The sequence below is a fragment of the Frankliniella occidentalis genome, unplaced genomic scaffold (genome assembly GCF_000697945.3).
Source record: "Frankliniella occidentalis isolate FOCC.00 unplaced genomic scaffold, Focc_3.1 Scaffold9, whole genome shotgun sequence".
NCBI lineage: Eukaryota > Metazoa > Arthropoda > Insecta > Thysanoptera > Thripidae > Frankliniella > Frankliniella occidentalis.
This window is the reverse complement of record NW_026267139.1, coordinates 774,017-797,104: the sequence shown is the minus strand read 5'-3', so window position 1 is coordinate 797,104 and position 23,088 is coordinate 774,017. Positions and strand designations below refer to the sequence as shown.

Below are 23,088 nucleotides of genomic sequence, written 5' to 3'. Positions count from 1 at the left end.
CGCGGTGGTGACTCACAAAACACTCGGCCTGCCCGGGGGCCAGAGGCTGCTAGAGAGACCGGATAAGCTCGTGATTACAACCGAACAGGCTCGACTACTTCATGTGTGCTCCATGTCTCGGAAATCTAAAAAAAAAAACAAAAAAACAACACCTCACACACACACAGGATGAGCGTCACTTTTTCTGGAATCGAACAAAAAGGAAGTAGTCAGACAGAGGAAAAAGTGTAGTACAGGGTTGGAAGCCCTGGAAAGTTTCCGGAAAATTTCAAAGAAAAAAAACAACAGAAAATTTCCGGGAAAAGTTGAACATTGTCACAGAAATTCGGAGGTTTTTAGTTATTTTCCAGAAATTTTCCGAAATTTTCAACCTTGAAAGTGTATACAGGGACGAAATAGAAGTACTTTCTTATGCAGAATTGCGAGCACAAGTGTACAGAAGTATTAAACGTGGAGACAAATTTTTTGCTATAGTGTTACAGAGATCCTGCTTACATTTTGAGGGGGGGAAACAGCAAACTGAACGCAAAAGGAGCAGCGGTGGTATAGGTCAATCAATTTATTACGCACTCATCGAGAATTTAGCACGCTACAGACGGAAACTGCGTCAACACAGCACGCCCCACCGCGTTGTGTATAGTGAGGCAAATCGATATATGTATTCGGAAAATACATTGTGCAGCAGCCCCTTAGCTATGTGACCAATCACGACTAACCGCAAAAACGCGACAACATCGAAACAACGTCCAAAAAGGACAAAAAATATACGTCGTTACGATTATCGTTTCCGCACATCATCGTTTCCCCTACATATATTGAGTAGCGCGGAGGTCAAGTATATATTACCAGTTTGGAGGGGTGTTTCTCGTCGGAGCCAACTCTACGATAATAAGTCACGCCGATGAAAATATATGAGGTGGCCCTTTCTGCTCCGGTCAGAGGCTCGAGTGCACACTAAGTGGCCGCACGCTGGTAACTCAAATCCCCTCTGGTGGCGACATGCTGTACTGAGTTACACTTCTTCGCCACGCTTCTTCCGGCCATGCGCTGTGAATCTCTCTCTCTCTCTCTCTCTCTCTCTCTCTCTCTCTCTCTCTCTCTCTCTCTCTCTCTCTCTCTCTCTCTCTCTCGTCCGAACAACTCTTGAGGGGCTTTGCTCGCCATACCCGGGTGGAAGGATCTTCACTTACTCTCTAGGATGTTTCTGTGTTTTAAATGTACCAATAACAGTAGTTAAACATGTGAAAAAGGAGAGAGTAAAGTGTGTTTAAACCAGAATTAAACTGAAGAATTTTGCAGTATTAGTGATGTCTAAGTATAGAATTTACTACTTTTAGTACGGAAAAACTATAGAAAAACTACTGATTTTTCGGACTACTATAGTTTATCTACAGTTTATTTCTAGTTTTATCTGACGAAACGCTGTAGTAGCAAATATTCAAAAAGTATAGTGTTAAAAATGTTGTTCATTTTTTTTTTTTGAACTTTTTTTTTATTTACCTGATTAGCTTCTTACCATGTATTATATTTCATATTAGTTATTACACTTTACCTTACGAACGGTGAAGTCGAAGCCCGGCCGCTGACTGGAGTTGAACCTCAGACTTTGGAGCTGGGATCCTGACACGCTGACCACTGAGCCACTGCGACGCCATAGCTCTGATGCCTCAGTATCGTGGTGTCATGCCGAGGGTCTCAGCCCGCCCAGCTACAGGTCCAACTACAGTTTAACTACAGTTTCTTTGTCATTCAACTGTAGCAACTACTGGGTTCCGTAGTTTTGCGCGTATTTTCCCCTTGTTCCATCCATCTCATGAATAACTAAACTTTGTAATGATAAATGAAGTATGTGCAACTGGCGTGCGCGTGCAAGTGCTCAACACAAGGTTGTGCACTCTTAAGTGTTCGACTGCATATTTGAATACTAAAAGTGTTTAACATTAAAGTTAAACACTTTCGCTTTGGATACGTTAAAATGTTCAAATTTTCTGTTGAATACTTCTTGGAAGTTTACAAATTCCCAGTCAAACACCTAATACCTTGCACCATGTTGAACACTACCCGAGACACTACCAAGTATGCCAGTTGCACACTTTTGTTTTCAGAAAGAACCTGGATCCTTAACAGTAGATTTTTCAAATCCCAAACGTATAACGGAACCCACACAACGCTAAAGTAATCTAATGTGAAAATAACAAGTAAATTCACCAAATTTTAGTCTAGCATTATAAAGTTCTCACCTATACTTCTCGTGTTCATATATGTTAATGTAATCAACAATTTCAACTGTGAGTAGTACCTTAGGTCTTAACATAAGTACACTTAGCAGCGGCTAGTATAGCTATACTGTAAAAATAGTAACACACTGACAGCGCAGAATTACTCGTCCCGATATCTCTGTTTAGAATGTTATTCCAGCGTATTAACTGTGTAATTTAGAATACACTTTTACTCAGTAGTTAAACAACGGATGGATACTTGTTTGTATAATGTCTTTTAACTAAATTCGCAAGTGCAAATTGGAACTTTAGTATGTAACAACATAAAAAGTGCAGTCTGACTGCAGACTAACTGTTTACAAAAGCCCAATACTGCAGTCGTGAATAAACTACAGAAATTACCGACTTTTTTCTACAGTTTAAATGGAGTTTGATGTCTTCAGATTCAACACTACAGTTTGAACTATAGTCTAAGTGAAGATCCTTCCACCCGGGTATCGCCGCCCCTTCGGGTGATCTGCGCCGTAAGATAACTCCATATAGGACGAGTGTTGCGCGTCGTCCAGCCACGCCACGAGTCTGCCTGCAAACAACACACAGTCTTATTGTAATATCCGTGCACGGCCCCGTTACCAAAGTTAACATCGGAAAAGCGAAGGGCAGCAGGACTCAGCAGTGTGCAAAAAAAAAAAAATGTTTTGTCGCACACCTGCAGGCGTGTGAATCCTCTCACTCACCTGCAGGTGAGCGACATATGGTCGCGTACGCTTCAGGTCGCGCACCTGATGTGCTCATGTTCCGGTCACACACTGTGTTCCGCAGTGCAGCTGCGCAGTCAGTGCAGCGCCCTGGACACGCCGTGCAGCGCCCGCTTGAGCTTGTCGCTCATCTTGTGCTCGCCGTGGTCCACGCACGTGATGGCGCGCACGAGCGCGGCCCGCATGCTCTCCGCGGTGTGCTTGTTGGGGCCTGGGGCACCGGCGCGGCGCCCGCCCGCGCGCCCGCGCCCCCGCGGCACCGGGCTCGTTGTCGTCATGGACCTTTTGCGGTCAGCCTCTGCCAGGTGGAAAAAAAATCAAAACGGTGTCATGTTAACCTACTAGGGCTATTTTTTTTTTTAGAAATTTCCAGAAATTTCCGGAAAATTTCTGAGAAAAACAGAAATTTTTTCCGGGTCTGTACATTTTTTTCCGGAAACATTCCAGGGCTTTGAACCCTACACCATACTAAAAGAATTTACCTAAAAATTGAAATATTGCCATTAGGATACGTACTCCTGCGAGCTGCCTTGTCCACCAGGCTGGCGGCTGGCGCGGCGGCTGGGCCGACGGCGACCTGACTGGCGGTGGGGTCGGGGCTCGGCCACCTGTACAGCGTGACGGTGCCGCCAGGCGTGGTCACGGTGGCCTGCACCGGCTGCACCAGCCCGTCGTGCGCGTCATCCGCCTCGGCGCCGCACTCCAGGATGATGGGCTTCTGCAGCAGGTCGCGGAGGATGCCGTCGTCGCCCTGGTCCGGGGCCGCGCTGCCCCGGCGCTGCATGAGCCGCGAGTACAGCGTGTCCGGGCGGTGCGCGCCCAGGTGCCAGGTGTAGCACGGCAGGTGGCGGCAGCTGACGTCGCCGCACACGGGGACCCTGACGAGACCCGGGTACCCGGAGCAAGGGAGGCCGCCCCAGTCGGGCCGGCTCAGGCGGCGGGGCGTCGGGTAGAGGACGCCGCCGCGGAGGCCTCCGGGCACCGCCGCCGCGGCCGCGACCTGGTCGCGCCGCTCCCGCGGCCGCCGGGCCGCCGTCAGCGCCAGCACCTCGAGCAGCACGTCGGGGACGAACAGGTCCCGGTCGCCGTCGTGAGGATCGCAGCAGTCACACATTGTAGGGCACGAGGCGCACCGTGAAAGTCGAGCCTATATGTGCGACACCGAAAACATCATCATCAAAAACAGCAAAGCGAGCAGTAAGAACCACGTGCACTATAAGTAAACTGCTAAAGTTACCGGATCTCACAGAGTTCCATCTCGCGGCTTCGTCATCATATCAGACAAAAAATTAGAAATAGTGGACTATATTTTTTAAAGATACATCATCTTATTATTCTACCAAAGCATCCTCTGTGATTCAAATAAAATATTCTGTTGCATCTTTAAGCATCAATTATTATCATAACTAAGCATATCCTTTCCGATTCATTCCCGGCCGTTTTTTGAAAGAAAAAGTTGTCGTGATGGTCGCCAAATAATTTGAAATCAAACGAAAAGTGTCTGCTGTACCTGGGTTTCTCTAAGAGCGGTCAAATGGCGTTGTGTCGTGTGGCCATGCGTGGATGCTTGCAGTGTTGGGTTGGGCTGCGCAGCAGAGTGTGCGCATGAGAGGACGGTCGGCGTGGGAGTGCTGTGGTCGCGGGCGGTCCTCTCGCGAGGCCACGACGGCGGGGCGCGCGCCCGCGACGCCTCGGAAGTTGCCTGCCGCAATAATCTTATCAGCCAGGCGATACGACACTGCCGCAGCGTGATCGTGAGTGTAATACATATTTATATACCACCACAAGTGTGGCGTCGCACCGGACGAAAGACGTGGCGGGACCAAAACGGTTCGTAACCCTGAACTCAGCGCTGTATGCTCAAAATAGTTACGGTCCGAACCTCATCACACCTTATCACACACCTTATCAAACATCATCAAACATCAAAAGTGATAACCTTATCAAACCTCAAACCTCATGGCATCAAGCATCATCAGACCTTATCCTACCTCACCAAACATTATCAAACGCCGTCAAATATGATCAAACATCATTGAAAATCATCAAAAAACCTCATCCAAACATCATCAAGCATCTTCATGTCAGCATAAAATCGGCGACAACTTCCCCGACAACTTTCCTACTTTCCTTTAAAAGGTTTTAGAGGGGTGTCGGCCACTTGTCAGTCCGTTGTCGGCGAAAAAACGCATTTCTGGGCTATGACAAACGCGACTCACAGGTGAACGCGCACAGTCAAAAAGCCAGTACTTTATGTAATACAGATTTAGGTTGCCTTGGGTGGTGTCGACGCAATAACGTGTAGTCTGAATAGTAGCAGTTCTGCGTTATACAAACACTTAGGGTTAAAAATTTCCAAAATTATCCGGAAGTTTTCCGGAAACTAACGGAAAACTGTCTGGGAAATTTTCCATGTTCCCCGAAAATTTTCCGTTTTTCCTCGAAATTTTCCGGAAACTTTCCAGGGCTTCCAACCATACAAATACTCCAACAGCTATGTGGTAATGACCAGAGAAGGTAATGACGGCGGTAAGGCTGTTCGGGCTCCTGCCGCTGACACGCCGCGGTCCGCATGTCCGTCCGTCAGGACCGTTGTCAGCGCGGCCCAGGCGCGGCCCGGCGCGGGACCCCTAAACGGACGCCAAAGCATCAGCGGGGGATAATCCGTAAGTCAGCCGCGCGCGGGTTACATGAGGGCATCGTCGCGGTGGTCTCTCTCTCTCTCTCTCTCTCTCTCTCTCTCCCCACACCGTGCCGGCCGAGTCTTAATTAAAAACCCAGATGAGCGTCGTTGTGTCGGGCGGGGCGGGCGCGCACGGGTTGATCTGCCATGTAGCAGGGAGCGAACAGCTTGTTGTGTGCAGCCGGGCGGCGCTAAGTCGAGCAGGGGGTGCGGCGGGGCGGGGCGGGGTGCGGCGGGGTGCGGCGGGGTGCGGCGGGGTGCGGCGGGGATGGTCATGATACCCCCCACCCTGCTGCTGGAGGATCCACCGCCGCGCGCTCGCTCGCTCGCTCAAGTGGCGCGGCGCGCGGTCGAAAAGTCGTATGGCGTGGCGTGGCGTGCCGCGGGGGGACGCTTGTTGCCGAATATAATGCCGAGGGCGAATTACACACACACACACACACACACACACACACACACACACACACACACACACACACACACCACGCTCGTCTGATCCGTCTCGGCGACATCCTCCCCATCTCTCTCTCTCTCTCTCCCTCTCTCTCTCTCTCTCTCTCTCGCTCTCTCTCTTCTCCACCCCCTTCCCGTGCCTCCCTCTCATAGCCCCCACGACAGCCGCGCGCCGCTCGCCGCGCGACAAAGTAAACTATACAATAGGCTTGTCCAATAAAACGGAGATAGAGAATGTCCTCTGTAATTACAGTTTGACAAGTTGTCGGGTGGCGGCCGCCTCCTCGGGGGCCTCGTCATCATCACGACGACCGACCCGCGACCATCATCGGGAAGCTGCTATTGCGATATTGAAAGTCACATTAGGGATGGAGAGGCTGTGAACGCGGCGCCCGCCGTCCGCGAACACACACTAGGAGCACATGATTTCAAAAAGAGGGGTGCTCAGTTAGTGTCAGCCCGACTGATGAGCATGGCACCCCCCGCACTAACAGTAACAGCCACACCCAGAAAAATAGTTTCTTGATTCAAGTGCAAGCTGACACAAGATGAAATTCACCATTGAAACAAGGCACTTTTTTGTCTTTGGAATAAGATTTTTCTCTTATTCGAAAGACAGTATGAGCTTGTTTCAAGAGTAAATTTGATCTTGTCAGCGTGCACTTGAAACAAGGAACAATTTTACTTCAAACAAGAAACGATGTTTCTGGGTGCAACTTACTTACGTCATTGTTAGAAATTTTGTGAAATAAACAAATCTAGAAAAAGTTACAATGCATACATGTAGTAGGCAGAATCTATACCGCTAAAACTGTCATGATGAAAATTCAACAACGCTGTGTGTTGACGTTGAGTGAGTCAGGAGTGTGCAACTGGGTGAGCGAGTGAGTGTGCTATGCGAGTGATTTCCGGGGGGCCTGTGTGAATGGGGAGTGTGCGATATGTATCGAGAGCTCTGCGCTTAACACACGACATCTTGTCAGTGAGGTTTTAGCGCAAGGGGGAAAGGGGGGGGGGGCAGACGGACGCACGATGGACTGGCAAATTGGATTTCATTGTGCGCTTTGCCTCTGCTGTTGTTGTTGTTATTGCAAGCCTATACTCTGCCTTGACGCCCTCTGCACAACTATACAGTAGCATAGCGCTTCATACACAAAGCTGCAACGAACTGCTGCTGCGGTGTTGTATACTTGGTTGAGCCTTCTTCACAAACCTCCTTGTGGATAGTATGGTGGTCAGCACGGCACGAAGTCTTTTCTCCTGCCCCTCCCCCCCTCTCTCCTCTCTCTCTCTCTCTCTCTCTCTCTCTCTCTCTCTCTCTCTCTCTCACACACACACACACACACACACACGTTACATGTCGCTCCCAATGAGATTATCCCGACTCCACTCCAGGTGGATATCAAAGCGTCAGTCGCTATTTGCTTGTGACACACTGTTCACACACTGTTAAAAATTTTGTTGTAAATTTACAACACATTTGATGTAAAGTTTGATAGCAACAAATGTTGTTAAAAAACAACACATGTTGTAATCCAACAACATTCACCAAATTTCCTGAAACGAATTTTCATTCCAAAACAGTGGTCATTTACTTTCGTCTGCACCAAAAAAATTGTAATAAAACAAACTTGTTTGTTCTGTAACGATACATCTTGCTATCAAACTTTACAACGATATTGTTGTGGTTTTACAACATGGTGAAACGTGGGAATCATTGTTATGGACCACTGCGGGCAAAATAGAAGGAATTTTGCCACGTGCCAATAAAAACGAACGATGTTGTTTTTTTAACACACTAGTCATTACAAAGGGTGTGATAAATTTACAATTTTTTTTAACAGTGCACTGAGTAGACACAACACCCCTCCCACGACCCTCACACACGCACACATACACGCGCGCGCGGTAGCCTACAGAAACATTCAACCGCCTGAGGGCTTCTTGTAAGCTCAAGCCTTCCAGTCGCCAACTCCATGGTTGGAGTTCAAAATTTCCAAAATTGTCCGGAAGGCAACGGGAAACTATTGAAGTCTGGAAAATGTTTTATGTTTTCCCGAGCATGTACCTTTTTTCCCGAAATTTTTCTGAAAAATTTCGGGAAACTTTCCAGGACTTTCAACACTATCCATGGTTTTCGGTTGGTGGTTGTCCCGGGTTTAATGGAGCAGCAAGTCCTTTTGGAAAAGGGGGGGGGGGGAGATCAGCGCGGGTGGACGGCTATGTTTAGAGGACGCCTTATAAGAAAAGTATGTCCGTTGTGGACATTTGTACCCCCGCACTAACGACACCGATAGGTTTTGTTCATGTTATTTTATTTTTCCGGTAGTAACAAGAACAATAAGGAGATCAAGCTCAACCCTGGAGCTTCTTGTTGACGAACTCCACGGCCTTGTTAAAGTAGATGCCGGCCTCCTTCTTGAGGGCGGCGACCACCAGGGGCGCCTTCTGCTGCCACTGGGCGCCGAACTTGGCCTTGGCCGCCCGAATCTTAGGCACCACGCTGGCCTTCCACGCCTCCTGCGAAACAAACGACATATTGCTCACATTAGCTCAACCCGGGGGGTACAATGTACAAATATAATGGGGTCACTGGATCAGGGACATGATTGGGGTCCATAGAGACCCCACGATATTTGTACCCTGGGATAAAAATATTGTGGGGTCACAAAAAGATCAGGGGCATCATTGGAGTCCACAGAGACTCCAAGATATTTGTACCCTGGGGTACAAATATTATAGGATCCTACGGAAATTGATGATGGATGATGGGTCCCATTTGGAACCCCGTACTAATTACAGCCCTCCTGATAGTCACGTAGTATTGGAATGACAGCCAACAGGGTGCGACAACTATTCGACGGGTTCTCGCTACGGTATACTCACAGCGAGCTTGGCCTTCTCCTGGTGGCCCCACTGCTTGAGCTGCGCACCCTTCTGGTGCACCCACTCCCTCATATGGTGGCCGTCGTGGCCCGGTGGGGGTGGGTTGTTGGGTTCTGCTGTCGCAGTCGCAGCCTGCATGGCGACCGAAAAGAGTTTTGAACAGGTTGCAAGGGAAAATAATAATAATTAAAATAAGACATGTAAGAATTGTGATTTGAAATTATGGCAACATTACAGTACAAAATGACAAATAAACTATGCATCGATCCTCTGCTAATCTTAGTGTGTAGTAGTTTGCCACTTTAAACTGCGGAACTAAAAGTTTGCCAGTTTCAACTGCAGAGCTAACTATAGAACTCTTTGGTTCTGCACCAATAACTTGGTTGTTCTACAGTTGGAACTGTAGAACAAAATAGTTCTACAGTTACAACTGGCGAACTAAAAAGTTTTGCAGTTACAACTATGGCGAACTTTTAGCTCTGCTGTTTAAACTGGCAAACTACTGCACACTGTAAAAAAAATTCTGAAAATTCAGTAGATGCTTTTCAGAATCGCCACTCTGAATCTTGTTTTCAGACCACTACTCAAAATTTTCTAAGTTTAGACTGAAAATCCAGACTTTTTACTCTGAATCAGGTTTTTAGAGCAATGTGTCTAAATATTTAAAAGTATATTTTCAGACTAAACACTGAATCTATAATTCAGAGTTACCGGTATGAATTTTGAGTGGAAAGTCCACCGGACGGGCGGACGAATCACACCAGTAGCCGACGCTGATCCCCACGCAGGTAGCCGGCAGCCGAATGGTTAAGGATGCGGCTTCCGAACCTGAAGGTTGGCGGTTCGATCCCAACCAAGGGCAGTACCGAACGGACAGAAATGTCTTCAACTGGGCATTGCCTTCCACCCCCACAACTGTTAAGTCGCTCGCTATGTGTTCATTTTTAACATTTTCAAAAAAAATAAAAATTCATACCAGCTGTCTGAATTTTCAGACTAAGTGGTACGGTAAGGCACTACTAAAATTTCAGACCTGGGTGCAGTCTGAATTTTCAGACTACTGGTCTGTAAAAAAACTTCAGACTAAAAGTACTGAAAATTCAGTAAAACTTTTTTTACAGTGCACAATAAGATTAGCAGAGGACTTGGTTTTCCTTCCTCGAGTGAAAGCCGTAAATTTATATCAGCAATGGTGGGTTATCATCAACCATGTTTAAAAATCGATCATTCTCAAAAATAAAAAAACAAATTTACGATAAGTATTTTGTTTACAGGGCTTACCACGACAACGGCGAAAAGGGCGAGGAGTGCAAAGCTGAGGCGGGCCATCTTGTTACTGAAGGTAGCGAGCTGGTATGACACAAAAGGACAGAGGGCGCTGTTATATACCGCGGCCTCCGTGACACATAAACGAGGATATACGGTCACCGGGACACGACAAACGTGGTGTGACCTGCGTGCTGATAAACAAAACTACGACCGTTATTGCGAAGCAATAAAAGAAACTAGGCGAAATACTAGTCAAATATACACTGTAAACAGTCGGCCATGCACACGCAAGGGAGAGGAGTGTGCCAGCATGAACGCACTAGCAAGTGTTTTTCCTCCGGGTCGACTGTTAGGGATCTAGGGATCTAGGGATCATACTACGTGATCGATTTTGGCAATTTCCTTTCGCGCTAACACATGCACGAAAGCTATTCGACCAGGTCGGTCCCTCCTCAGCCGTCGCCACCGCCCCACAGCGCACCGCTGCGTAGGATGGGTGGCCTGCCCAGCAGGCGTTTGGACAAGTAGTAGTGATGTGACACACGGGCATGTGCGCGAAACGTACGTCACACAAGAAGAAGCGTGGCATTGAGATTTGAAGGCCGGAAAAAAAAACAAAGAAAGTTGCGGAAAATAGAAAATACCAGGGAAAATAACTTCTTCTTTTTTTTAATTTTTTACGGACAATTTTCGTGTTGTTTTTTTTTTCGGAAAATTTTAACTTTCCGAAAAATTAAAATCTCTACGTGGTGTGAATGTTTATTCATTTCCGATCAGACTATAGTTGTGTCGATATCTTTTTAAAGATAAAAGACGCGAACGAGCGGAAGTGTAGGCGAGAACTATGAAACTTAATTTGTTTCGAGGAATTTGCGTCTAGTCATGAGGCGAGTGATGTCCAATCTGAAGGCGTATTGGTATATCTAGTTAAGGAAGGGACGACCAGGAGGCGCCCCCCCAAACAGTAAAAACAGGCCCGAGGATTCCCAGGTGTTTTCCGCGTTTTCCAGGGGAATTGGAAAGTTCCAGGGGATGTCATTGCATTTTGCATTTTCGCCAGGGGATGTCCTGGGTTTCCCAGTACGACGTGTGCCTGCAACAACATCTTTTCTCGAAAATGTGTCGTCATTCCCCCTCTCTGCCTCTCACCTCGCGCCGTCAGGTGAGAGAGGTGGTGAGGGGTCGTGACGTCACATTTTCAAAATAGGATGTTGTTGCAGGCACACGTCGAGTCGGTCTCCTGAGAATAATTGCTTCTTTCCGGGGCATCCCCTGGGGTTCCGACTCTCCTGGGGATCCAAGGACTCGTTTTAACCGTGCCCCTCCCGGCTGATTCTTAACTGAACTGAATACAACACACATCCTTATGGCCTATCTCTAGGAAGCGGGGCTTTCATCTCTGGTGGGGTAAGAGGAAGCCTTTGACGCCATCGTGCTGCTCATGGACAGGGCGACACTTGTTTTGCATTTTCACGACATGGGCGGCCTTACACATTTGCAAGGCGATATTACGGTGCAGCGGGGCAAGGTGTGCCGCGAAAGGACGGCGCACAACACAACGCTCTCCGCCATGCTGCGCACCGCGAGCAGCATCGTCCTGCGGCTGCGGCCCGCGCCGGCCGCGGGAGGCCCAGCGGCAGCGCCCATGAGCATGTGAGTATGGGACCGATCAGGTGGAGTACAAGTATAACATATGGCCTCCCATTAGGTTCAAGACCGAACAATTGGGGCACATAGAGACCGCATGATGTTGTCACCCCGGGGTACAAATCACATGGCCCCCCATTAGATTCAAGGCTGAAACACAGGAGCGCATAGAGACCCCGTGATATTTTTACCCCGGGGTACAAATATCATGGGGCCCTGTATGGGGGCCCTCTACTCCAATAGTGATTGTGAACCTAATGGGGACCATGATATTTGTACCCCACCTCCTCTTTATCAACGGATCGGTCCCCTCCTTTGATGGATGTCTCTATGATGACCGACATTTCGTGGGTATAAGTAACCCAGGCTGCTTAAATCATTTCATATTTGTTCACAAAACGGTGCAAAAGGGTTCAGTGTGTGCGCTATATATAATGGGGTTATTAATTAGTATATGCATCGCATAGCGCACACACTTGGGCTTCCAGAGTTAGTTACTGAAGCAGTGTGGGCGCAGGCTGGCGCCGAGCCCGCTGAGACTGCAGCAGCTGCAGGACATCAAGACCCTGGACGACTTCTTCCCCAAGGTGGTGGCTCAGCTGCAGGAAGAGTCCGTCGTGTGCGGCATCCCCAGCGAGACGGAATGGCTGGCCAAAGTACGTTATAGCATGAAGTATTGCTATAATGGAGTAGGTACTAAGTACGTCGAAATGTGCGCCGCACTGGCTGGCGAAGCTATCTCCTCTGAAGCCAGTGTGCTGAGGAATCTCACGAAGTAAGTTTTTGACTGCCTATGGTCTACTGCAACTAATGATGCCCTTGTTTTGAGTGTAGCATCATTTAACCTGGAGCTACGCCGCCTCAAACGCCGCAAATCCGTTTTCCGCTATGTGCACCCCGTGTTTGTAGAGAGAGATAGACAGAGTGAGCGTCGTAAATGTCCATGAAATAATGACCGTTTTGGACTGAGACGTTCAGGGGCTTAGCGGTTGTGTACAAAAAGTAGAATTTGAAGTTAAGACTTATAATCCAGAGGCCCCTTTCGAAGAAACACGACCCTCACTCTGTCTATCTCTCTCTACAAACACGGGGTGCACATGGCGGAAAACGGATTTGCAGCGTTTGAGGCGGCGTAGCTCCAGTTTAAATGATGCTACACTCAAAACAAGGGCATCATTAGTTGCAGTAGACCATAGGCAGTCAAAAACTTACTTCGTGAGATTCCTCAGCACACTGGCTTCAGAGGAGATAGCTTCGCCAGCCAGCGCGGCGCACATTTCGACGTACTTAGTACCTACTCCATTATAGCAATACTTCATGGTTATAGTCCTGTGTTACACGATGACAGTTTCAGCTGCCAAACATTTTTGAACGACAGATTTAAAAAAAGTCAATTTTACATTATAAAGCTGCAAACTGGGACATGATGTACCGTACGATTTTGACGACCTACACGCTGTTTCCTCCGCAGCTGCTCCACCACACCGTGCCGGGGGGCAAGATGGTTCGGGCGCTGGCCACGTACAACGGCATGCGAGAGCTCGGCGCGGGCCACCTCACCGACGCCCACCTGGTGAAAGCCATGAGCCTCGCCTGGAGCGTGGAGATGGTACGCAGTCTCGTCACATTAATTTGGTGTCAGCTCGAGCACTGAGAGGAGATATTAGTCCGTATGACTAAATTCGAGTTGAAGGAAACAAAATTTACTCCCTAAATCCAACAAAACGTTTAATCAAGCTTTTACAATTAAATTTAATCAGCCCAACCAAAAGTATTGTCAAACTGATTACTTTATATCGACCTGACTAAATTATCCAATCAACACGATTGAACTTTAGTCGACGGAAACAAAATTTCGTTGGTTTTCTCAGCACTAAATTTCGTTGAGTTGAACAATCGGTTTTCTGAGTGAGGGGCACTCTACTCACTAAACAGGCCAGAGAGTAAGCCCTCCAAAACAAATCAGAAAAAAAACTCAGAAAGATGAGATAAAGCCAAGGAAAAATAAATATCAGATTTAACAAAAATATAAATAAAACTAAAGAATAAAAATTAGTAGGTGTGCGCTTGAATTTACAGTGCAGTATTAAGTCAGAACAACTCTTACGTCAAGGAGTCCACCCTTTCTGTGCAGATCCAGTCCGCCATGGCGCTGGCGGACGACATCGCAGACCAGGCGCCCGAGCGACGCGGCAAGCCTAGCTGGTACACGGTGGCGGGCCCGGGGGCCGTGTTCGACGTGCTCCTCGTCGAGCACTGCACCTACCGCCTGCTCAAGAGGCACTTCAGCGGCGACAGATACTCACGCATGATCATGCTCTACGTCAGGGTGAGCGTTTACAGCATCGCACATGAATCACTTTGCTCCCCTACAGGTGAATATATTCACGCACCTGTAGGTGAGCGAATAGATATTCGTACACTAGAAAAGGTAGCCCGTCCAACATCGAAGAGTGTGGATGGTCATTATTCACACGTCTGAGAATTGCGTAACACACCCGTAGGTGTGTGGCTTTTTTTCACTCACACTTCTTTCACTTGTGTTGTAAACATAACATATAATGTATACATTTCTATTTCTCGCTCTCCCCCTTTTTTTAGACAATGTTCCAGCTTTGCTTCGGCCAGAACAACGACATCCACTGCATGGCCGAGGGGAGGGCCAAGTTCGACGAGTTCAGCCTGGAGCGGTACCAAGCGCTGTGCGAGTTCAAGAGTGGCGAGTACACCTTCTACCTCCCCACCGCGACGGCCATGTTCGCAGTAAGATGAACGACGTTTCACAATACTAATTGTGTTCTAGAGACTTTCTTAATTGGAATTTTTTCCGCAGTTGATTGGGATTTTTAGCAAGGTTACACTGGGAAAAGGATAGGACTTGATGTCTTTTAGAGGGTGATAAATTTTAATGGCTTTGGAAAGGCATTGACATTGTGGAGTACATAGAGATGCAAACCTTTGTTCGTTTAAAAGAAATCATATTGGACTAATTCAAGTCACCCAAAGAAAAGATAGTCAAATCCCACGCGTCCAGGCAAAGGCTTATTGTTATACCAGTGGGCCACCACTCCCGTAATCCTCTTAACAGGTGGAAGTGTAAGCCCAATGTAATCCCTAGGCAATCCGTGTAATACTTAACCAATTTTTTAAAAAAATATCACCAAATCTCACCTAATTATCCTAATTAAATGGATTTAGACCCAAAAATTCAACAAAATTCGTGTGTGATCTCCCCTAATTCACGTGCAATCCCCACAAGTTCACGTGTAATCCCTGTAATCACGTATACTGTGTACATCCTGAACTTTTTCGCAGTGTGGCGTGAACGATAAAGACGCGCACGACGCTGCCCGGGATATTAGCTCCGATTTGGGCCTCATTTACCAAATCCAGGTAGAGAAAACTACTTGCGCTAACGAACAGAGCTCGCGAGATGCCTGCTTTGCGATGACTGACCTATCTGTTCCTTCAGGATGACTACCTGGACAGCTACGGAGTTGTAGAACGCATGGGGAAGCCGAGAACTGACATCAAGAATGGCAAATGCACCTGGCTTATTGCCGAGGCAAAGCGGAGAGCTACCCCCGCACAGCTGAAAGCTCTCAAGGTAGAGAAGATGTAGCAACCTTAGAGTCAGGTCTCGTAAGGCAGGGTGGGATTGAAATTGTGAATTCCGTTTCAGGAAAACTACGGCTTCGACGACGAAGAGAAAATAGCTAATATAGCCCAGTTGTACGAGGACCTCGACATGAAACAAGTGTTTCTCGACTATGAGCACAAGTCGTTCCGGGACATCGCCCAAAAAATAGACAAGTATTCTCACGTACTTCCTCGTGTCTTGTACACGTACGTTTTAGAAAGCATCAAGTACCACATCAACCGGTAACCACGACCAAGACAATAAAACATTGTACAGTTCGTATTTTCAGTTTTTTTTTCTCCCCTTCACGACACCTCATTAAACAACTTACTGATAAGTCTTCAGTTCAAGAGTAAAAATACTCAATCAATTTCGCAAGGAACCTTCACATTGCTTAGAAACTGTGGTTTAACTATGGTTCCATTGAGCTTTGGTTGGGCTCGACATCGCTCAGAGAAGTGACTGTTGTTTGGGGATTTTGATTAAATGTGGATCCTTCAATCCACTGGGATCAACAGAAAAAGTAATAATGTAACCGAGGCCGTTGTTGTCACGTTTTCTCTGGAGATGAAATGACGCAATGATGTCACAGCGGCAAGGGGTGTAATCAGAGTGATAAGTCAATTATTTCTTTCGATAAAATGCATAAGATAAATATTGACTACATTTCTATTAAGGCTTATATTATACAAGGCTCAGGGACAAATTTCCTTAAAACCTATGGTTTTAAAGAAGGCGACGTTTATCTCTTTGTGACACTCTAAATGAGAAGCATTTGAATGTGATTGGCCACTTGTTTTTGTACCGTAGTCGCACCGACGACAGAAATCCTTTCCCCGCCACCCGTCTCCGCTAAGCGCGTTCCAAACAGGATGATGCAACACCATGCGTCCCTGTCGTCATGCACGTACCGGCATACGTACATTTGGAGCCGAGACAATGTATCCGGTGGCTTGTGTGTGATCTACCAGACCAGAAATGTACACAGCAGAGGATCAGGATGCTACACGTTTTTGTTGTTTTCTCTCGGCGATCGTGGCCACGAGAATGTTCCGCCAAACAATATGCAAAATAGTTCACCAAGTGTCGTCGTGCAGGCATAGGAGAGCGCGACAGAGTGGAACCGATACTGGACCAACACTGACTTATTTCAGGATTTTTACTCAATCACTCTACGCTTCGCACATGGCGTTATCAAGTTTTTGGAGTGTGTTTGGAAGCGCATTTGGCACGACGCAAATCAGAGCAACTGCCATGTGAAATAGAAAACAGAACCTATCCTTTAATGAGAAAACAAGAAACTTTTGCTGGCACGCCAGCATACCTTAAGTCAATTTTAGCCAGCCAAGTCATTTCAGTCTCATTTAGTCACAAGAAATTCACATTTACCCTGGCAGAGCGGAATACCTCACTTGGAAAAAGTCAGTTTTAGTCACATTTAGTTGTTTCAGTCGCAAATTATTCATACACGCCAGTCTGCCTTTAGTCGATCGCAGTCATTGTTTAGCCAATTGAAGTATTTCTAATCGATTGTCAGTGTACTGTATTTGGGTGGTGTGTGGTACCCCTTTGCTTGGTAGCCCCTGCCACCGGGTAAGGGTAGGCCAACCCGCTATGCACGCGTGTGCTAAACTGGCTGTTGTTGCCTACCCACCAGGCACTACAAGATATATGGTAAGGGGAAAAGCGGAACGAACGGGGCTGTTCGCAAATGCACCATCCCACCCCATCAGTCGACCCCCCTCCCCCTTCCCTCCACCTCCGCCAGAGAGCCTGGGTCACCTTGCCGCCCAAGTGGGGGCCCGGGTGGGGGCCCGCGGGTGGGGGCCCGGGTGGGCCGCTCTGGCGCCTGTCCAGGTCCTCTGTCCAGCTCCAGCCCGACGCGCAGTCTTCTTTCGACTCTCGCCTGCCTTGCACCGTCGCTGCCCCGCACACACACGCACCCCCTATCTCTCTGTTGTTCATTTCCCATGTTGTACTAAAAACTTATGTGTCAATGAGGAAGAAAGTCGTCGCGTTTAATGTCACTGAGAAATTTCTCCCCACTGTTCGGTGAGTACAGAGATGGACATTTTATTAAACTTGGGCCAAACTTCATTGTATAGCTCGCTGCTGCGGGTTTACAACAACAAAAAACGAACTTATACACGTCAAAGTTCAATGTTTCAAGTTGGTCCCAGTTGCAGCCCTCTGCTGCCACTGCCTTTAATGCCAACTTAGAGACAGATGAAGGTATTGAAACGATATCAGACCGGTGTCAATATCGGAATATTGTCTATCTTCTTTGTCTCATCTGTCCTTTTTTTCTTAAAAAAAAGGGTTCTGAGATACCGACACATTTCAAAATATACCAGCATGTCGGCGTCTCGATGGGGAGCTTATTTGGTGTTATTGAAAGCTCGAGAGTGTTGGCAGGGTGTGTTGTCCTGCTGGGCTCTATACGGCGCCAGCCACGCAACACGCCCCCTCTCCCACCTTTCTGGTCTAACCGGCTCGGCTCGTGACAAAAAATAAATGCTCAAATCCAGAGCCAGAAAGAGTGGATCGTGACGTTCAAACTTAAATCTTGTTGTTGTTTTCCGCAGTTTAAATTTTCCGTACGTTCCCGCCTAATTATCGTCGGAACTAATCTCATGTACCTGCTGCCTCTGTTTTTTCTCAGGTTGACCAAAAATTTGAGCACCAAAAAGGGCAGCCGTCGAGGTAACGCAGGAAACCGTCTGGAATTTACAGTGCTAACCCAGCTCCAGCACGTCCCGTAGAGTAAGTACAAATATATTTTTAAAAATGCCTGTGAAAAATTGCCCTTTTCGTACTTTGCACCAAAATTTAAGATAATAAGTTTTAGTCGAAAAGTTTAAAATGTTGACCGAATACGATTCATCAACCACCTGTCGCTCTTCTGTTGGAGCAGTTCGCACGCCCAGCATTCTCCGGACGGTTACTAGTGGTCACATTTACGTTCACACGCTTCACTACCCGTCACCATGGTTCAGGAAGTCCAGAAGTCCAGCTGCTTCGCCGTCCGCGTCAGCGAGACGAGAGACCAGGCTGCCAAGTAAGAACAAACAACCTACCGAAAGAACGTCATTTTAATAATTTAAATTTTCAAGAATAGAAATTCCGAAGGTTAGGAAGTAAGGTACCTAACGGAAAATTTATTAAAAATTCATTTGAACTTTTATTCTTAGAGTACAATCCGCCCACACTCTCCGAAACAGATCATTTAATTTTGTTTTGTGTCTGTCTCCAGGCGCGCGGGGTACGACGCGGTGCGCCGCGCCGAGGCCGAGCGCCAGCAGCGCCAGCAGCTCGAGAAGGAGAAGCAGCAGGCGAAGAAGGATCACGGCTCCTGGGGCCCCGTGTTCAAGAACCGCCAGCACTTTAACTCGCTCCACATGTGCTAGGACACGGCAGCCCCCCGACGCAAAACATTTAAAAAAAAAAAAATATTGTTTGTGTTAAAATAAGAAAAACGATGTTGCGAAAAGGTAAAGCTGCATCGGACGACTTTATTATGATATCTTGTTACAGCCCCAACGACTGAAGTTTTTGTGTTATTTGATTAACTTTTTACATTTGACTGATTCTTTCCTGTGCCATGTGAAACCAGAGATTATTTAATTGTTTTTGAACAAGCTTCTTTCAATGCTAAGGTTTTATGATCCGATTTGAGCGCAAAGAAAATCCTCATAATTTATACAAAAAAAAGGGATTGGTGTAAAAATGTCAAACCGCTTTCGTTGCCTTCAAAATTAAGTCCTTTTCGTGACCTTTTTTTTGCATTCTTTAATTTTGTATTTTAAAATTGTGAATGTGAATGTGACCACTAGTCACGCTGGTTCCCGCCGGGAACCAATAATTATGCTATTGTTAACGTTTATCGCTTTTGGTGTGGGTCACTCTGCTTGTTCGCATTTTGAATTCGAATAAAACATGTTTGAAACTGGAACATATTTTTGGAAAGCCGCGCCCATATCACGTTGTCTCTTGCCCGCGAGGAAGCGGCGACGCGCAGTCGCGTGGAAAATTTCCGGAGCAAAACTTTGCCGCGCAAACGTCACCGGGCGCCCGGGCATTTCCTTTGTTTTGCATAGAAAAACAAAACAAAAAAGAAAAACAAGTTTTCTCGCTCGTCTTCATGGTGACGCGCCTCTCATGTGACGAACGGTTTGATGACCTTCTTCTCCTTGGCCGAGTGCCATCCCCGCCAGCCGCACTCCAGCAGGATGAGCCCGGCGGCGAGCAGGAACCCTGCGGACCACAAGGATAGGCGCGAACTTCACCAACGAGTTGTTGGAGTTCACCCGCACACGAGACATTTTCGAACGAGGTTCGTGAACTTCAATCGATGTTCGTCAAAAGGTTTTTTGTCGATGTCCATCACAGATCACACGAAAGTTCATCGAACCTCTTTCATCAAAGTTCAGTATCAAAAGTTGATGAAAAAAGAGAATATGCTTTTATAAAGTTGGAAAAAAGGCCTTATTTCCGATTGGATACTGCGCTGACGTCAACAGGACGTCAGCGACACTATACTGCGCTCACCACAGTGTCGCAGCATATCATCCAAAACTCTCTGAAACTGGTTTCCAGAGAGTGTGTGTGCTGTTTATAGGGAAGTGGGGCGCGCGCGGGAAGTGACTCCTTTTCTATCTTGCATAGAAAACGCGCGGGGTAAGGGGGAGGGGGACGGGGAGAAGGCGGGAGGTCCCATTTGCGTCATGAGCAGGCCAAGCAGTTTCTGGTGATGTGGCCGCCGACGTGACTAGATGCACGGCCATAAATAAGAGCGCAAGCGCACGCGGAAGAAAATATGGTCATTAACCAATAGATAAATAAGGGGTAACTAGTTGTTTTGCTGGGTAGCTAAGAATTTGACCATGTTTAGCTTAGCTACATAGCTAAATCTCTAGCTAGCCACCTCTTTTTTTTAGAGCTAGGTAGCTAACTTTTTTGCGACATGGCTAAATTAGCAATGGCTAAATAGTTACCTTCTATTTAACTATTATTTGGCTATCTAACCTCTTCCCCGTAGACGCCGACGCGACTAGGCACGGCCATAAAATTAAAACGTGCAGCCGGGACATCTGCACTCACCAAAGAAGAGCACGAAGAAGGAGCCCTGCATGTCGCCCAGGTTGACCGAGTGGTTGTTGGCCTCCACCACCGAGGAGCTCCAGCACCGGTCCTTCTTGGGCAGGTTGTCCTGCAGCCACTTCTCTATCAGCCCCACCTGCTGCATCCGCCTGATCCTGCGCGGACGTATCAAGAAAAATTAGCACTCGTGTAAAAGAAACGCACCCGCCAAATTTAGTTTTAACTACTTATTCGCAGAGTCTGTCGCTCTTACTCCTGGTTAACGATGGGCAGGTAGGGGTTGTCCTGCGCCATGACCATCGCCACGTTCTCCTCCACAAAGTCCTGCACTTTCACTGAAACAGACGCGGGAAGTCGCGTATAATGAACAACACATCGCATATGCTGGGTCTCGCAACATTTTTTTTTCCACTTTATCTTAAACACCCCAAACTGTTTCAATTCTAAATCAAGAACTAAATTTCAATCCCCCCTTCCCCCTCCCCGACAAAAAAAACAAAACAAGAAAAAACACAAGAGAACTAGATGCTATTTATTATTCTCTTTTTTTTTGCGGCTCTTTTCTCTGTAGGGTTGGAAATTTCCCAAACTTTCAGGAAAATATCTGAAAACTTTCCGAAAATACACGGAAAACAACGGAAAACTTTCCAAAATCTGGAAAATTTGTCATTTTTCCCCGGAAATTTTTCAAAAAATTTCCAGAAAATTTTCCGGAAACTTTCCAGGGCTTTCCAACCCTATTTCTATGCGCGGCCTACCGATGGAGAAGTCGCAGCGGCCGCACTCGTTGAAGTCCTTCTTCATAAGCTGCAGCAGGTTCACCTGCCAGTCGATGAGGACGTGCGTGCCGGTGCGCACCCGCGACAGCGCGTCCGCCTCGTCCTCGTGGACCTGGCCCCGCTCCAGCACGAGGGAGAACTGGGGCTCGCTCGCCGTCTGCACGGGGGAGAGAGAGAGAACGGTCATTGGATCGCCCAGCCGGCCGTAAACTTTCCGAGAATATACGGAAAATAAAGGAAAACTTTCCAAAATCTGGGAAAATTTTCATTTTTACCCGGAAATTTTCCGTCTTTTTCAGAAATTTTCCTGAAATTTTCCGGAAACTTTCCAGGGCTTCCAACCCTAGGGGGAGTACAGGCGCCCGGGGGTACACACTGCTGGAGCCTGCCCACCTTGAGGTGGTCGATGAGCGGCGACCCCCGGAAGAAGCCCCAGGACACCTGGTCCCGCTGGGCGATCATGTCCTCGGTGGAGCCGATGGTCTTCTCGAGGCGGGGGAAGGTGAGCGCGGCCACCAGGTTGCCGCAGTAGGTGGTGACGAGCACCAGCACCACCAGCCACCACGTGCCGACGACGAGGCGGCCGCTGTCCGCGTCCGGGAGGTGGGCGCCGCCCTGCTGCAGCAGCGCGCCGTACGCGTACCAGGCGCAGTTGGTGACCGAGTTGAGGCCGCCGCGGCGCCGCACGTCGCCGCGGAACTCGTAGAACGGCGACGCGCGGTGGATCCAGTTGAGCACCGGGCCGATGGCCGCGACCGACAGGAAGATGCACAGCCAGGTCGCCGTTGTGAAGGGCGACGTGAACAGCATGGCCCTGGACAGCTCGCGCGGCCGCACCACCAGCATGCAGTACGGCTGCCTGCTGATGAGCCGGGTGAAGTTGACGAGCCGCTGGCGCTCGGCCGTCACCGAGAGCGCGCCCGCCCCCATGAACACCTGCCCGTCGTGGATCAATATAATTGCGCGTTCAAATCGGAGCAAACAACTTATTCTCGATGATTTACTTAGGGTTGGAAATTTCCCAAATTTTCCGGAAAATTTCCGAAAACTTTCCGAAAATACACGGAAAACAACGGGAAACTTACCAAATTCTGGGGAATTTTTCATTTTCCCCCGGAAATTTTCCGTCTTTTCCAGAAATTTTCCAAAAATTTTCCTGAAGTTTTCCGGAAACTTTCCAGGGCTTCCAACCCTAGATTTACTTCTCGACGGAAGTCGACCAACCTTGTTGTCGCGTACGTTCAGCAGGATCTTGTCCCACGAGATGTTCCGCGAAAACTCGTTGTTCAGTTCGACCGCCTGATCGGCCATCGAGGTATAGAACTCGGTGTCGCCCGTCAAACCGGGTTTGTTGGGATTTGGGAAATACACGGTGTAACTGCAACGAGTAGTAGTGCGGGCTTAAGAAAGATAACACCGGCGAAGATTAATTGTGAAGACTGCTATCCAAGCACTTACGAAAAGTTGAGGTTCTTGGAGAGCTCGTTGATGATCTCAAACACGACGCCCCTGTAGGCGACGACGTACCCGCTACTGTTGGACACTATGACCTGCCAGGGTGGGTTCTGGAACAGGCAGTAGGATGACGATCGGTTATTCATGCCGAGGGGTAGTACTACACTAAATAAAACTTAAGAGTTTAACCCCCCCCCCC

The 23,088-nt window shown here is 47.8% G+C and overlaps 5 protein-coding genes across 7 annotated transcripts; 2 read left to right on the top strand and 3 right to left on the bottom strand.

Moving 5' to 3' along the window:
- Positions 1 to 544: 544 nt before the first annotated feature.
- Positions 545 to 4,661, bottom strand: LOC113204052 (uncharacterized). Of its 2 annotated transcripts, none has more exons than XM_052276706.1 (4): positions 4,488 to 4,661; positions 3,494 to 4,124; positions 2,957 to 3,275; positions 545 to 2,802 (listed from the first exon to the last, which is right to left on the bottom strand). In XM_052276706.1, exons 2-3 carry the CDS (start codon positions 4,089 to 4,091, stop codon positions 3,055 to 3,057), a joined length of 819 nt encoding a protein of 272 aa, XP_052132666.1. In that variant the 5' UTR covers positions 4,092 to 4,124; positions 4,488 to 4,661; the 3' UTR covers positions 545 to 2,802; positions 2,957 to 3,054. The 2 variants fall into 2 exon arrangements, with proteins under 2 accessions (XP_052132666.1, XP_026274836.2); XM_026419051.2 differs by having other exon boundaries at positions 3,002 to 3,275; positions 4,488 to 4,660.
- A 3,750-nt stretch (positions 4,662 to 8,411) lies between these two features.
- On the bottom strand, positions 8,412 to 10,390 carry LOC113204057 (uncharacterized). The gene is made up of 3 exons (XM_026419056.2): positions 10,281 to 10,390; positions 9,000 to 9,131; positions 8,412 to 8,633 (listed from the first exon to the last, which is right to left on the bottom strand). The coding sequence occupies exons 1-3, from the start codon at positions 10,326 to 10,328 to the stop codon at positions 8,469 to 8,471; spliced, it is 345 nt and encodes a 114-aa protein (XP_026274841.1). The 5' UTR covers positions 10,329 to 10,390; the 3' UTR covers positions 8,412 to 8,468.
- A 1,384-nt stretch (positions 10,391 to 11,774) lies between these two features.
- LOC113204053 (farnesyl pyrophosphate synthase-like) lies at positions 11,775 to 15,837 on the top strand. The gene is made up of 8 exons (XM_026419052.2): positions 11,775 to 11,921; positions 12,433 to 12,571; positions 13,387 to 13,524; positions 14,050 to 14,244; positions 14,517 to 14,678; positions 15,231 to 15,308; positions 15,388 to 15,522; positions 15,598 to 15,837. The coding sequence occupies exons 1-8, from the start codon at positions 11,839 to 11,841 to the stop codon at positions 15,799 to 15,801; spliced, it is 1,134 nt and encodes a 377-aa protein (XP_026274837.1). The 5' UTR covers positions 11,775 to 11,838; the 3' UTR covers positions 15,802 to 15,837.
- A 1,580-nt stretch (positions 15,838 to 17,417) lies between these two features.
- LOC127751908 (uncharacterized) lies at positions 17,418 to 19,507 on the top strand. 2 transcript variants are annotated; one of them, XR_008012271.1, is made up of 4 exons: positions 17,418 to 17,607; positions 18,218 to 18,318; positions 18,470 to 18,613; positions 18,809 to 19,507. XR_008012271.1 is itself a non-coding variant. In XM_052276187.1 (2 exons), exons 1-2 carry the CDS (start codon positions 18,543 to 18,545, stop codon positions 18,960 to 18,962), a joined length of 225 nt encoding a protein of 74 aa, XP_052132147.1. In that variant the 5' UTR covers positions 18,470 to 18,542; the 3' UTR covers positions 18,963 to 19,507. The 2 variants fall into 2 exon arrangements, 1 of the variants encoding a protein (XP_052132147.1); XM_052276187.1 differs by lacking the exons at positions 17,418 to 17,607; positions 18,218 to 18,318.
- Positions 19,003 to 22,999, bottom strand: LOC113204070 (ionotropic receptor 93a). Its single transcript, XM_052276175.1, has 7 exons — positions 22,893 to 22,999; positions 22,659 to 22,812; positions 21,828 to 22,370; positions 21,414 to 21,591; positions 20,909 to 20,990; positions 20,656 to 20,810; positions 19,003 to 19,809 (listed from the first exon to the last, which is right to left on the bottom strand). Exons 2-7 carry the CDS (start codon positions 22,743 to 22,745, stop codon positions 19,712 to 19,714), a joined length of 1,143 nt encoding a protein of 380 aa, XP_052132135.1. The 5' UTR covers positions 22,746 to 22,812; positions 22,893 to 22,999; the 3' UTR covers positions 19,003 to 19,711.
- Positions 23,000 to 23,088: the final 89 nt, after the last annotated feature.

Excerpts from the sequence above, each read along its gene's own strand:
- LOC113204052 (XM_052276706.1), bottom strand. The coding sequence starts at position 4,091 with ATGTGTGACTGCTGCGATCCTCACGACGGCGACCGGGACCTGTTCGTC. Across the intron at positions 3,276-3,493 it reads GGACAAGGCAGCTCGCAGGA|AGGCTGACCGCAAAAGGTCC; the intron begins GTACGTATCCTA and ends TCCACCTGGCAG.
- LOC113204057 (XM_026419056.2), bottom strand. The coding sequence starts at position 10,328 with ATGGCCCGCCTCAGCTTTGCACTCCTCGCCCTTTTCGCCGTTGTCGTG. Across the intron at positions 9,132-10,280 it reads CCCTTTTCGCCGTTGTCGTG|GCTGCGACTGCGACAGCAGA; the intron begins GTAAGCCCTGTA and ends GTCGCCATGCAG. Across the intron at positions 8,634-8,999 it reads AGGAGAAGGCCAAGCTCGCT|GAGGCGTGGAAGGCCAGCGT; the intron begins GTGAGTATACCG and ends TTTGTTTCGCAG.
- LOC113204053 (XM_026419052.2), top strand. The coding sequence starts at position 11,839 with ATGCTGCGCACCGCGAGCAGCATCGTCCTGCGGCTGCGGCCCGCGCCG. Across the intron at positions 13,525-14,049 it reads TCGCCTGGAGCGTGGAGATG|ATCCAGTCCGCCATGGCGCT; the intron begins GTACGCAGTCTC and ends CTTTCTGTGCAG. Across the intron at positions 15,309-15,387 it reads GCCTCATTTACCAAATCCAG|GATGACTACCTGGACAGCTA; the intron begins GTAGAGAAAACT and ends CTGTTCCTTCAG.
- LOC127751908 (XM_052276187.1), top strand. The coding sequence starts at position 18,543 with ATGGTTCAGGAAGTCCAGAAGTCCAGCTGCTTCGCCGTCCGCGTCAGC. Across the intron at positions 18,614-18,808 it reads ACGAGAGACCAGGCTGCCAA|GCGCGCGGGGTACGACGCGG; the intron begins GTAAGAACAAAC and ends GTCTGTCTCCAG.
- LOC113204070 (XM_052276175.1), bottom strand. The coding sequence starts at position 22,745 with ATGGCCGATCAGGCGGTCGAACTGAACAACGAGTTTTCGCGGAACATC. Across the intron at positions 22,371-22,658 it reads TGAACGTACGCGACAACAAG|GTGTTCATGGGGGCGGGCGC; the intron begins GTTGGTCGACTT and ends CACGACGGGCAG. Across the intron at positions 19,810-20,655 it reads CTTCTTCGTGCTCTTCTTTG|GGTTCCTGCTCGCCGCCGGG; the intron begins GTGAGTGCAGAT and ends TGTGGTCCGCAG.